The 14010-nt window shown below is 40.5% G+C and overlaps 2 protein-coding genes across 2 annotated transcripts; one reads left to right on the top strand and one right to left on the bottom strand.

The window, feature by feature from the left end:
- The first annotated feature begins 2461 nt into the window (after nt 1-2461).
- On the top strand, nt 2462-6543 carry gata1a (GATA binding protein 1a). The gene is made up of 6 exons (XM_069678443.1): nt 2462-2557; nt 4111-4325; nt 4409-4915; nt 5429-5574; nt 5683-5808; nt 5915-6543. The coding sequence occupies exons 2-6, from the start codon at nt 4112-4114 to the stop codon at nt 6197-6199; spliced, it is 1278 nt and encodes a 425-aa protein (XP_069534544.1). The 5' UTR covers nt 2462-2557; nt 4111; the 3' UTR covers nt 6200-6543.
- A 4288-nt stretch (nt 6544-10831) lies between these two features.
- LOC138605894 (bcl-2-like protein 1) lies at nt 10832-13432 on the bottom strand. Its single transcript, XM_069678352.1, has 3 exons — nt 13321-13432; nt 12021-12660; nt 10832-11444 (listed from the first exon to the last, which is right to left on the bottom strand). The coding sequence occupies exons 2-3, from the start codon at nt 12543-12545 to the stop codon at nt 11304-11306; spliced, it is 666 nt and encodes a 221-aa protein (XP_069534453.1). The 5' UTR covers nt 12546-12660; nt 13321-13432; the 3' UTR covers nt 10832-11303.
- Nucleotides 13433-14010: the final 578 nt, after the last annotated feature.

Below are 14010 nucleotides of genomic sequence, written 5' to 3'. Positions count from 1 at the left end.
TAAGTGTGTGCTAAAAGAGCCACATGTATACTCATTATTCTTTGTTGACTAAAAATTAGATTACCTGATGAGAAAGCTAAAGAACCATGGCGAGGACAGTGTGTGTGTGTGTGTGTGTGTGTGTGTGTGTGTTGTGTGCTCTCCTGGGTATGTTGCTGCAGTGCTGTGTGGCAGAGATAAGACCACCGCCTACTCAGAAGCCTGTTTCTTGGGAATTAGAAAGCTGTCCCCAAAGTCCACTGGTGACACACAACACCATCCGTCAGTGAGCTACAACAAGGTCACACCACCTCCCAACTGTCCAACAAGACGTTCCAGTGTCCGCTCCAACTGCTTCTGTCGAGATACTGTCAACAGAGCTGGCATGATGTGTGTGTGAGTGTGTGTGTGTTGCGTGTGTATGCGGGTTCATAAGTTACATGGCTTTACCACGGACGTGCTGCAATGTCCTGTAGGTGTGTGTGTACGTCTGTGCTGCTGTACAGTATGACAGTGAGCGGCAGGCCTGTAATTCCTGGCCTCCCTCTTTCATCTTGATAACTTGTTATCAGAGCAGAGCAGCCCGCTCTCACAGCGGCAGCAGCCACATCCCTGCCCAGCTGTCCACACTGCCACACAGACCAACTTTCATTCCTAATATCACTTTCATTCACACAGACTGATGTGCTCCATTAACAGTTTCGCTCAGCCCCGTTAGATTTCCATATTATTCTCTGCATGACCGCAATTAAAAAATGGGGTAAACTCTAAATAGATAACACAACAAGTTAGCAGCACCAGCCATCTTTCTACATATATCTCCCATTTTCCTGTTCAGGGTCCTGGCAAACTGGAGCCTACCCAGCATGCATCAGGTGAAAGACGGGCTACAAACTGCACAGGATGCCAGACGGTCAGATATATTAATACATACAGGCATTTTCTTGGGCCTTACTAAGACAACAGTACCAACAAAGGGCCCATATCCCTAAACCTGGATGTTGCACCTGCATAAAGTGTTATCTCCCCATTGCTGCCTTTTCAAAGTCTGCCATCTTTGACTAGCCTGTCTATGCAAAAAAAGCATAAAATGCATTAAAAAAATATGTAAACACAGTATGACATATGGCTTTTATTGCAATAATGCAGCTCCACCATTAAAGATTTATAACTTTCCTTAATTGGATTACATTTAAATTGCTCAGACACTAAAAAAAGAAGCAAAGCTATGGTGTAAGAAATCCCGAAGTTATGTTTCCAGTGTTTTTTATTACTTTACATGTGTAACAGGGTTCTACATCCCCCACAAAATACCAAAGGCATGCATTTAGTATCTTTAACAGCTACAGCTACACAGCTACAGTCGTAATGAAGAGGAGATTACAGTGAGGATCTATTTCATCCTACCCATCTGGTAATAATGCACTTTGTATGTGTAACAGCAGGACAATTTCCACCTGCAAAGCATATGTGGATAGAGTAAAAAGTTTAGGCAAATATTTCACTTAAGTATAATTTTGTGCCAGGGTTAGCATGACCAAAACATGGATTTGCATCTATCTCACTCCCTTATGAGGATATAATTTCAATGTAACTGCTGCAGGTTCTTCAGTGACAGAAAAAGGTCCATTGTTGCAAATAAAAAAAGGCCTCAATTTTTCCCAACTGTTTTCTCCCCTGATTTCCCTGAAAACTGTAAATGAACAAAGAGAGAGGAAAGTTGGGGAACTGCTTTGACTATCAAATGACTGGGACAGTGTCAGACTTGTGTGGAGCCAGGACGTGTCCAGACCATATCTCTCCCCCATGATTGCAGCTCCTTTCCCAATTTGCATTACTGTGTTCCACTCTAAGCTTTGCTGGACCACAAAGAAATTGAGTCTTTGCATTTTATATTTGCTTTGTTCAAATGTCCATCAACTTTATTTTCCATGCAGGCTCGGCCTTATCAGGGGCAGTATGCACATTTCATCAACAGACAAAAAGCACCCATCCTGCATGCTTTCTGTCCTGCCTGAGCAGCTGTATGATATGGTACATTACATTTATGTCTTTATCTGTGAAAAACTTGGCCTGTAATTTCTCTCTGTCATATCTACTTGAGTGTTTGATGGTGGCCATAGATTGGTGCTGATATTTGGTGCTTTCTCTGTTGAGATCTTCAACTTTAAAGCATGTTATCAGTAGCACTCACAGTCACATAGGAAGAGGAACCAAGATTTAAAGCTGACACCTTCACCTTTGCCAGTTGCTTTTGATGCAAAATGCCTTTTATAGGACACACAATATTTATACTACCTGTAGATAAATGACACAGAAAGACATTATTTGACGTGTTATATCTGCCTTCATACATGTTTTTTTCTCTGGGCCAAAGAGGTGTGTCTTTTAAAATGTTGTCCCCAACCCCTCCCACGGACTGTCTCTTAACCCTAAACATTGCTGGTGGTGGGAGAAGTACTTCATGTAGCCATCAGCCAATATCCAAGTAGACACACGAGCTTTGCCGCCTACCTGGTGACATAAATTAAACCCAGAGTCCTTCAAATTCCATCTGTCATCTGTGACATCCACTCAGGTAGGTGACCCCTTGGCTCTTCTCTCCAGCCATTCTTACTCTTCTGCAGACAATAATATATATATATATATAAGTCGATCAAGAAGAGGGAATTAGGCTTTATAAAACATATTTATTAATTTATTTAATTTTAAAATAATCTTAGGCCATATATTGTTTGATTAGCTGTGACTTGAGGAGATATGAGAGGTGACGACTTTGCTTTGGGATGATATAATTTCTGCTCAGAGAGAGGGAAAGTTCTGATGTATTATTTTGATTTGAATTATTCTTTATTATTTCGCATTATTTGTTATAATGAATTATAAAAAATATATACATAAAAAACTGAGTGATACAATTAATTTAATTATCCATCAATGTTTTTAAGTGACTTTGGGCTAAATCATCTTTATTTAATTTAATATCTCATCATACCTTTCATTGAAATGTTGATGTAGCACTTACACTTACTTTACTAAATTCTTAACAGTAAATCTTTCATTTATGGAAAGAATGAACCCTCAATTAAATAAACCGTGTTTAAATCTACCTTAATATTGTTTTTGCCACCTGTTGTAATTTTCGGAAAAAACTCCTTTGGTCGGCTCCAGGTCACCCTGCCTCTCTGTGTTTTATGTCATATGTTACACGTCTTGTCTGACAGATTTCTATTAATCTGATGGCATTGGGGTCATGTAGTATCGGTGGAGCTGGATATATTTAGCTTTATAATAATGCCGTCTATCAGATTTTCTCAGACTTTATCAGACACTATCAGCCTCTTCTCTTTCCTCTTCTCTTTCCTCTAAAGATATGGAGTCACTGTGGCCTTTCTGTCTGTTATTGCAGCTCTCATAATATTGCTGTAACATTCGCTGCTTTTTTCAGTTTGAGTTGTTTTTAAGATTTTTTTTAAAGGGCCGCAGATGGGCTTTTCATCTAAAGGACTAAAGATTGTGTCACAATTAAATGAAGAGTGTTTGGTTGGTCACTCCACAGCTGCATAATTACTAAATAAGAACACCTCATAAAAACTTTGAAGGGAGGCTGGGTAAATGTCTGAAAATCTTCAAAGCACTCTCACTTGTTACTTGTTTTTATTCTGGTTGGGTGCTGTGCTGTTTGTCCACCCCTCAGGGCGTCCCCAAGGGCAAGTCTTTTGCATTATTCTAACAGGCACACCTTTTGTACAAAGGCCACTGAGTAACCGTTTGGTCAATGGCTGCCTCCAAACATTTATAGACCCATGTATTTTTAGTTTTTACTTTCAGCCACCGTCAAACTTCCTTTTCCTAGAAAAGGAAGTTTAAAGAAGCCTGCTGTTGAGCGATCATGTCCCTTATACCTTCACATGACACTGGTTGTTTTGAGGTGAAGAGTTTGCTCATAATGTTCCTGCTTCAATCAGAGTACAGTAAATCTGTTTATTGAAAAAACACAACACATGATTCCAGCTTCAGTCTTTGAAAAATGCTCTTATGAGTATGTATTTGACACAAATCTCAAAAGAGCTGTAGATTTATCACATCCCAGCTGTGGTAGTACTAAAAGCTTGACATTTGTTCTGTCAGCATGGAGGATTCGTCCGAGCAGTCCCACTGGGTGTCTCCGGCTCTGCTCAGCTCCGACCCTCTGGCTGGTTTCCCCTCTGAGGCCGGCCTGCTGCCTCCAGGAGAAGATGGAGAGGCCTTTTTCTCCAGCCAGGACACAGACTACACCAGCCTGCCCTCCTTCTTCTCCAACCCCAGCCACAGCCGAGCGCAATCCACCTACAGACACAGCTCAGGTCAGCTCTCCCACCCGCTGAAACCCATCTTCTTATCCACCCTCCAATCATCTCACTTTATCTTTTCTCTTCATTTTCCAAAGTTCGTCAGGTGTTCACCTCGCCGAGCCTCCTCAGCAACTTCCAGCTGCTAGATGGGTCGGGCAGCCACTCCCTGAGCTCTCCCTACAACCCCCCCGCCTCCACCTGGAGCAGCAGCCCCCTCACCAAGACCCCGCTGCACTCACACACCCCGACCTCCCTCTACACCCCCGGCGTCACCTCCTCCTTCACCACCTCCAGAGACGGATACTCGTCTCCAATCAGAGAGGGCAGGGAGAGTCCCAGGCTGCAGGAGGCCTTAAAGGCTGAGCGCCTGAGCCCGCTGGGGGGGTTGGGGGCCAGCAGCAGTTTTCTCAATCTGACTCCTGCTGCTGGAGGTGTGTACACCTCTTCATCCTACTCCCACCCACACATGCTGAGCCCCTACAGCTCGTATATGACAGGTCCACAGGAGTACAACTCTGCAGCACTGTACTCCAGCCCAGGAGCGTGGATCAGCCCCTCATACTCCCCAAAGCTCCACAATAAGATGAGGATATCCACTCCAGGTGGGAACGTGTTTTATTAAGTCTTTATTTTGATTACATGACAAATCACTCTATGATATGAATATAGACTTCTGAGTAACAAGTAATTTACTTGGAAAATTAATTTGCAGTTGCAATAGAAAGGTACATAATTTCCACCGATAAAATCTCCTTTTATGACCTTTTATTTATCAATAGTGGAAGAGTGTACTCAGGTGGCTGGAAAAAATGGAACATCTCTAATGCTGAGGAAGATCATGTGATATGGTTTAAATCAATAGAAAAGCCAATGAATTGACCAAATATTGTGTCCAACTGTGAGTTCTTCAATAAGGATATTAACTTTATCCATATTCACTATATAATGAGTGATAGTAAGACACACTAACTTACAGTATACACAAGTACACAAACTCCAGATACTGACTGATTTATTTAGAGGACATCTTGTTTTTTCAATACATACACGTAGCATTTCATAATGTTAGCAAACTGCTACAAACAGTATCAACTGTATACTTCTGACTTCAACAGAGGCCAGAGAGTGTGTCAATTGCGGAGCCACAGCTACCCCTCTGTGGCGTCGGGATGGTACAGGCCACTACCTGTGTAACGCCTGTGGACTGTACCACAAGATGAACGGCCAGAACAGACCTCTCATCCGACCCAAGAAGAGGCTGGTATGAACCACTGAGATGGAAAAGATGTTTGCTTTGTGAAATATTCAACACATAATAAATAACTGTCACAGCAGTTTAATGACACTGAATGTTTCTTTTCTTTTTTAGATTGTGAGCAAGCGGGCCGGCACACTGTGTGCCAACTGCCACACAAGCACAACAACACTGTGGAGACGCAACGCCAATGGAGAACCTGTGTGTAATGCGTGTGGACTCTACTTTAAACTGCACAATGTGAGTCAGTCATCCGCACATAACCTCCCTACTATGTTCCTTTGAAAAATCCACAACATTTGACCCCAAATTCCTGAGAACCTTATTTATGTCTTTCTTCTCCCAGGTTAACCGGCCCCTCACCATGAAGAAGGACGGCATTCAAACGCGCAACAGAAAAGTGTCCAACAAGAACAAGAAGAGCAAGAAGGCGGCCATGTTTGAGCCATACTCGGATGTGACTCAGCCCACCTCCCTGGACGGAAACGGCAGCCCCTTTTCCCTCGGCCCTGGGACTCTTCTAACCTACAGCCACACACCACACCTCATCCCGACACCATCACTGCATCCCTCCGCCTCATTACCCTACACACACCACCTCAACACTGGCATGGTGCCCACACTGGTGTGAAACAACAAAACATACACCTTGTTTGTTTAGGATCAGCACGCCTGCTTGTGTGAAGTTGTACAGATGTGTTTCTGCACTGAATCATGTGAATAAGGTTTTCTGTTTGTTTTCACTGTATTTTAGAGTTAGCACCGACCCTGTAGATGTTATTTTTATCAAGTGCTTGTTAGCTGTAAATACAAACACACATGTGATTTTACTGCCATTAGAGTCTGAATCCCTCTTCTATTATGCATATGTGAAATTATGCTTTGGTTTTGTGGCACACGCATGTTTTTTATTTGAAAGGATATTATCATTTTGAAACTCTGTGAAGAAAATAATAAAATGTGTGAATCATTCTGTTGCCGTTATCAAAGGTACTGTTTTTGAAGTCATTTGAATTCTCCTTTCATCTGTTCAGCAGTGAACTGACCACAGCGGAGCCTCCAGAGTGGTTTAATTGTACTCCCATACTCATGTATAATAGTCTCTTTGTACAGGCAGCGCTCCACTTTGACAGTGTAATTGTACGTGTATGCAAATTCTCCATTCTGCAGAAGTGACAAACATTCAACTAAAGTGCAACACTTATGCCTGGGTTTATATTTAAAACAGAGTCTGGGCTTCAAAACCACAAACACAAGGCCATGTTCTGTATTACTCATCATGTCAGTGTGCTCATAAAGGGGAATTATTTCATGCAGAAAATTTCCGCTCTCATGCTTGAACGCAAAGGTCAGAGGCTATAAAGAAGTTGCTTAGTAGTGATAAGGTAACATGACACCACAGCTCTTACAAGGGGTTTTATTTGATCCCAACAAGGCCAAAGTCACAACTGTGAGACAGCAGATGAATCATGCTGTCAGATTGTGTAAGGTGACTAAATATTCTGGGGTCATAGAGGTCATTGTTCTGAATGCCATAGATAATAAATAAAAGTGGAAGTACTCAGATTATAGACTGAAGAAAATGTAGCAATACCACTTTTACCTCACATTTAAACACTACATAAAAGTCCTGCATGAAAAGTCTTACTTACCTGAACCAGCAGAGGATCATGTAAGATTCAAGTATTTATTATTAAGCATAATAGCCCAAAATAGTTTTATTATTATAAATTGCGTTAAAGGTTAATTATTAATCATACAGGAACATGTAAAAAAACAGCAGGGTAGCTTAATCAATCAGTCAATCAATCAATTTTTATTCATATTGAGTTATACTACAATATTTCATGACACTCTTTGTTACATTATTTAGAGAGATGAAAGATTAATCTACCATGAGCAAGCACTTGACAAACGTGGCAAAAAATTTTCACAGGCAGAAACCTCAAGCAGAACCACGGTAAACATGGTAAACAGCCATCTGCCTCAACTGGAAGGGCCGGGATAGTGGGATAGAGGGAGCGGCAGAAAGAGAGAGATGGATAGAGACAAACAGCACGCGGAGGAGACAGGGGCTCGGTTTATCAAGACTCCTGGCAGCCAAAGCCTATAGCAGCATAACTCATAATAGATTATTCTACAGGAGAGGGGCCTGATAATTGAAGGCTCTACCTACCATACTACTCATGGAGGCTTTAGGTACCACAAGCAGGCCTGCATTCTGTGAGCGCAATGTTCTAGAGGGATAATAGGGCACTTTGAGCTCTTTAAGATAAGATGGTGTCTGACCCTCAAGAGCTTTATAGGTGAGAAGAAGAATTTAACATATTTTCTAGATTTTTAAAGAGAGCCTGGGCAGAGAAGCTAATACAGGAGAAATATGATTGTTTTTTCTAGTTTGTATCAGTACTCGTGCTGCAGCATTTTGGACAAGCTGATGAGTCTTTAAAGACCTAATAGAGCAGCCTGATAAGAGGGAATTGCAATAATACAGCCTAGAAGCAAACGAGGCATGGAAATATCTGCAACAATGTATCAAGTTTTATATGCTGCAATACGTTTGAAAATGTATCTTAAACTGAAAAATGAATGTTGTGGAGTGAAAAGTACATTTCTACTGTAGTGGAGAAGAAGTATAGATAAATATTAGCTGGCTTTATCAGAATATGGTATGTCTTAACTCAGTAGCTCTTTAGCTGTGTTGTGAAGACGATTAAACAGGCTGCACTGCTGTGATTGTTTATATTCACGTAATTCCACTCAATGTCCAATCAATGTACCGAACAAAGATAACTGCCTCATGATAAAACATGTAGCAAAGTCTCAGTTAGGTTAGATTAGACTATTTAGGGAAGTTCTTTGATTAAATGTTGTTGCAAAAGGCAATGAAAAATCTTTATATGCAAAAAAGACACCTTCACTTTGTTGAGATGGCCTTTTACTTGTAAAGTATAAAAGTACACTGTTCGTATGTGCTGTGTTTTTTTCTTGCTGAGCAGCAGGGCTGGGGTCGCTCTCTCTCTGCTGGGGGATAACTGATATGTTATCACTGAGGCCACAGACCCCCAACCATCCACCTGCTGCTGGCACAGCCACTCTCACACTCGCTGTCAGTTAGTCAGTGAGGGGCACCATGTACACTTTAGACATGATGCAGAAAGAGTTATGATCCACAAAGAAAGATATCATTGGTGTCATCTGAAGGCGCTGCTGCAGATAGAATTATAAACTCAATAGAGTTCAGTCACAGTTTCAAAATCACTGTGACATGATATGTTGGGTTCAAATGAATCCAGTCAGGTGTCATAATCTGTAGGCACACACCGAACGCTTCACTTGACACAAATCTATTAATGATCACACACACTTTGCTGTGTGTGTTTTCATAGCAGATTTGTACATGCTTCACTGCAGACTCCAGGGAGAAATAACATTTTCATTTATGCATTTGGTTTCCGCTTTCTGAGCTCAACCCTGTGAACATCTGGGCACGACACCCACTCATAACGCTGCATAACACACACATAAATTAATGCACAGTCACTCCCCTGAGTATTTAGGTGATAAACCAACCCTGAGGCAGAAATTTTGATTATGAGTATTTTGACCAATCAAATTTTCAAATACCAAAGAAAAACAAAACCTGCAAATTAGTAGCTATTTTCTTCTTAGTGCAGCTTACTTTCATTAGCAGTCAACCTTTCTCACACCTCCCCTGATTCCCCCAGGGCCTCGATGATGGAAATGTCATGTTTTGATGGCCACTGAAGTAATCGAGTGAGACAAGGGGTTTTCTATTTGATTTACCAAACGTTAACCATAAATACAACTAAAGCAGCGAGACCTTCTAAATCCAGATTTTTTCCTACTCAAGCAGGATTACAATAAATACAACAACAAAAAATGCATTGTAAAAAAATAGGAGATTATTCTACAAGCGCATCTATAATTTATACTCTTTTCCTTAACTGTCTTTATCTGCTGTTTATCTTCTGCAGCTGGCAGCTCTTCTCTGGGGAAATGGCAACAAATGCCGGGGACAGATTAGCAACCACAGGCCAGTTGACTCACAAGGCCATCCGTTGGTGGCCTGCTCTCTCCTGTTCCTTCAGTATTTGTCTCTTCCCATTCAGAGCTTTACAGTGTCCTAAATTGTAGAAACCATGCAAACAGGGAAGCAAGAGATTTGATAATGACTTATTCTTTATTTAATAGTCTGGGAGACATTTTAAGATAGATCCATCATTGGGCAATAAATGTTTTGATTTTGAGTAGTTTTAAACAAAGCCTCTCTTCAAGAGGAAACAGTTGCATTTGTGACCTACAGAAAACATGTCAATACTAGACTCTTAGCATCTAAGCTTCAGCAAGCAAAGTTATTTTGAACTAATGCAGCTACCACAGCTTTCAGTTTCATATACAGTATTCTCCTTTCAGAACATGTGCTACACGAGCACCACCAAATGGTAAGAACACAACACTGCAGCTAAAGCCCTCCCACCTCCAACTGCCACAGGATGTAAAAAAAGTGAACGCTGCAGTTCAGAGATAACACGCATTTATTATTTTATGTGTGTGGTTAATATTGTCATGTATGACGATGATGCATGTTATAATGGGACAGAACTGAATGTGAACGGAGGAAGGCTTTACACTTTAGAGTGTGACACTGAGAGGACTGAATCAAGATGAAGAAAAATACTTTTTGTAAAGTATGATGGTGTCAGTTTAGACAGATTGAGTATAACTTTGGTCTAACTTTTTGTATAGCAATAACATAATTATGTGATGTATGGGAGAGAAGTTAATCTCTCCTACATCTACAATATTTTAATATTCCCTTTCATGCACCTCACAACTATTTAGGATATGCTGGAAAAGAAATAAGATCTTTTTGATAAACTTAATATACTTGAGGTTTTCACTGCCGACTGATTTATACTGTATTTAAGCTTTGGAACCATTTTCAACATTTTTCCCTCAACTACGATAAAAGCCTCTCTACATAAATTTGTGGTTAGGAGTCTGTTGAGGCATTACTCTCTTTCAATTCATGAGACAGAGCATCATTTTTTAGATAATGCATTACATATTGCAAAGAACTTATGACACTGGATCGTCTCCCCTAAACATTTTTATATATTACGCTGAAATCTGTTTCCTCTTTTTGAGTTTTAATGGAACATATAACATTGCTGTAATTCCTGTGTTTACTGGGTGTTTAAGACAATCAACAAAATAAAGACACAAGAAAAACATAAATATATTTATTTTTTTTGAAGCATGCCTAAAACTCCAGTACAGCCGGGCATTACACTGTGAAAAGAAAATATAACTTATATTCTCTGTCAGCTTTTTGTTTGTAAGTAGTAAAAATTGGTCCTTGGATAAAGAACAGAGGAAAAAGTAAAAATAAGCAATCTCATCAAACCAGCTGATTCTGTTTCACCGTCGCTTAGCTTATTAGGTTCATTTAAAGCACTTCCAGTCTGAAGAGTAGCACCCTCTAACAAAGGGGAAATCTGTGTTAAAAAAATAAAAGACATGACAAAGTGGGGCGAGGAGTATATCAGCTCACCAAGCTACATATTTGTAATACTCCCACAAACTGCTTCAGCCAATCCACATTCTGTCAGTGCACAAGCAGACTGGGTTTTTGTAAACATTAACTATTACGTTTCTTTTTGTTGCAGAGCATTACACTGAGTGTGCCTTGGTGAAAGAGATGAGCACCTTTACTGTTTCTTAGCAATGAAAACACCAACCACCACTCCCATTAGCAGCGCCATTCCAACTAGCAGCCATCTAGTGAGAGTCTCCCGAGATCGTCTTACTTCTGCAGCTGCGTCGCGTCCAAATATCTCAGCAAAGTAGTCCTGGAAAAATGAATTGAGACAAAACAGAGGTAAAGAAGTGTGATCAGACAATTTCTAGGCTTCGTTTCATCCTCAACTAAAAAAGTATTTCACAGAAAATGTTGCACTTTGTACAAAAATGTATGTTTGTGTATCCTTTAAATAAATGTTTTCAAATATTTGGGTGGTTTCCCACAAAAAGTGGCATGTAGGCAGTATAACTGTTTACATATCATGTAAAATAGTAATTTAAACAGTCTTTCAGAAAAAGTAAGTATATAGTTCAATAACAGAAGAGTGTACTATGTTGAAGGTAGTTTGGAAGATTTGAGGATGTTTTTGTTATCACTTTGAGTGCCTCTGAAGAATTTGTAGCTGCTGTCCTTCATTAAAATTCAAGCTGTAATCCTTTCAGAACTACCTATTAGTACCTGCCTCTTGCCAGTGAGTATTTGATACTCAAAACGGAGCATTTTCAGAAGCTTTTCTTTTAAACTTTGTGACCAATTAGGATATTACAAACATTAAATACATCTGGACGCAGTTACAGCACCATATTTTTCAGCTGCATGTTGTGTTCTTCCCCTGCTGACTCACCCATCCTCCTTGGCTCTGGATCCACGGACTGATGTGCTCATCCAGGTACATGGTCATCCATTCTGCGATACGGGAAACCAGCTCACCCATATCCTTCTGGACGCATTCCACACACAGTGCACCACCAAAGGCAAAAAGGCCCACTATACGCCCCCAGTTGACACCATCCTTGAACATTTCGTCCATCACACTCTTAAAGCTGTGGTAGGCTGTGTCAGGAGTGATGTCAAGCTGCGAGGAAAGGTCACTAAACGCTTGTGTGAAGAGCAGTTCAAACTCATCTGCTGAATCCCGAAGAGCTGCCTTCACAGCCTCTATGTCAGCACGTGGGGACAATGACGTTCCCGGCTGGCCGTCCCCGATCGGGCTGTTGACCAGTAAGCCATTACTGGCCGCAGAGTTGGCCATTGAAGCCTCAGTCCTTCCACCAACATCTTCTGGCCTCAGCACAGAAGCTGGGTAGTTCCTCTGAGACAGTTTGTAGCTTATAAAGAACTCCACCAGCTCTCTGTTACTGTATGACATTATTTTTACACTGTGACCCTCCAACACACAGCCAGCCTAATCAGACCCCCTGGTTTCCGCTTCCATTCCTCTCAGTCTGTCAGCTGCCACAGAGAGCTTCTATACCTTATGTTGCCTAGGGGCAAACAAGGATCACAATAGTTAGCAGTTAGCAATATTTCTTCAAGGCAAACATTTTGCAAACAGAATCCATTTTCTCAATTATATAAAAACCTACTAGGAGAGTGTTAAGACTTTCTTAAGTTTACAACAGTGAATATCAAGTTTGCATTTATTGTTGTCAGTCACATTATCGATGCTGGGTAATACAGTTTCATTGAAGATTGAATTGAAGTATCAACACTGCTCAGGCACAAACTGATAGTGACAAATATTCATTACTTGTTCCAGCAAGCGGACAGGTTTTTCCAATTGTACGAGATAAATGGAAACTAACACGAAAAGTTACAAAGAGGCATACAGAATACATATCTGAAACAAACCTTTGACAGTAAACGTGGGCTAACAAACATTCCCAAAATATCGGATCTGGGCGCTCAGCACTATGAAAGTCAGTAACATTAAATCATTACGATGTTTATTAATGTAATTGTATGCATCTAGATGCCCATCTAGCGCCGCTGACAGCTCTGGCAACACGTCACGAAAATACTACGAGTTTTAGCTTTGTATGCTAACTAGCTGTTTATAAACAGTCCATAGGAAACGCGTGAAAAACAACTAGAAACTACAGCTACTAGACTATGAGGTAATTCTTGTTGACAGTTATACTTACATCTGTTAAAAAGGTTATTTCCCCTTAGAGACTGCAGCTATGGAGTTAGTAAAAGCTGTAGTTCTGAATGCAGACACAATATGGACATTTTTGCAGCTGCAGACTCTGTGGCCTCAACAGTGATGCACGCTGGCGGTTGGCCAATTCTACTACTGTACCAACCAGAAGTCCCGCCTCATCCGACCGCTGCACCAATCAACGTTAAGTGGGCCCGGAAATTAAGGGGCCCAGGAAATAAAGTAAAAATCACTGGAAAAGCTAGTACGTTTATTCAGTGTTTATTTATACAGTCATGATTAATCATCACATCCTCAAATGTGACTTGTTTTCTTATCTATTTCGTCTTTTCATACAGTCTAGGATTTTCGCACTAAAGAAGCATGGCGCCTTGAGAAAAAATGTGACGTACAAAAAACAATCAGTTTAAATTCCGTTTTAATTAACACAGTAAATGACTCCTAGATTGTGAAACGCCTGCAGTGATTTTTTTGTTGTTCTATTTGTAATGTCTTTTGAGAGTATAAATAAACTGTTGCATAATGCAAGAATGGGATAATGAGTAGTTAATAAATGTTTAATAATTTTTTATCTTCAAATTCATATAACATAAATCTGTTTTTTGGTGTATACTATATATCTTATCATATTAATATCCAACACTTACCCTGTACTTTCAATATTTAGAGACAA

Source organism: Semicossyphus pulcher, unplaced genomic scaffold (assembly GCF_022749685.1).
Source record: "Semicossyphus pulcher isolate SPU_LCO1_2020_fin unplaced genomic scaffold, fSemPul1.0.p SCAF_3, whole genome shotgun sequence".
Lineage (NCBI taxonomy): Eukaryota > Metazoa > Chordata > Actinopteri > Labriformes > Labridae > Semicossyphus > Semicossyphus pulcher.
This window is presented reverse-complemented; position numbering and strand designations above follow the sequence as displayed.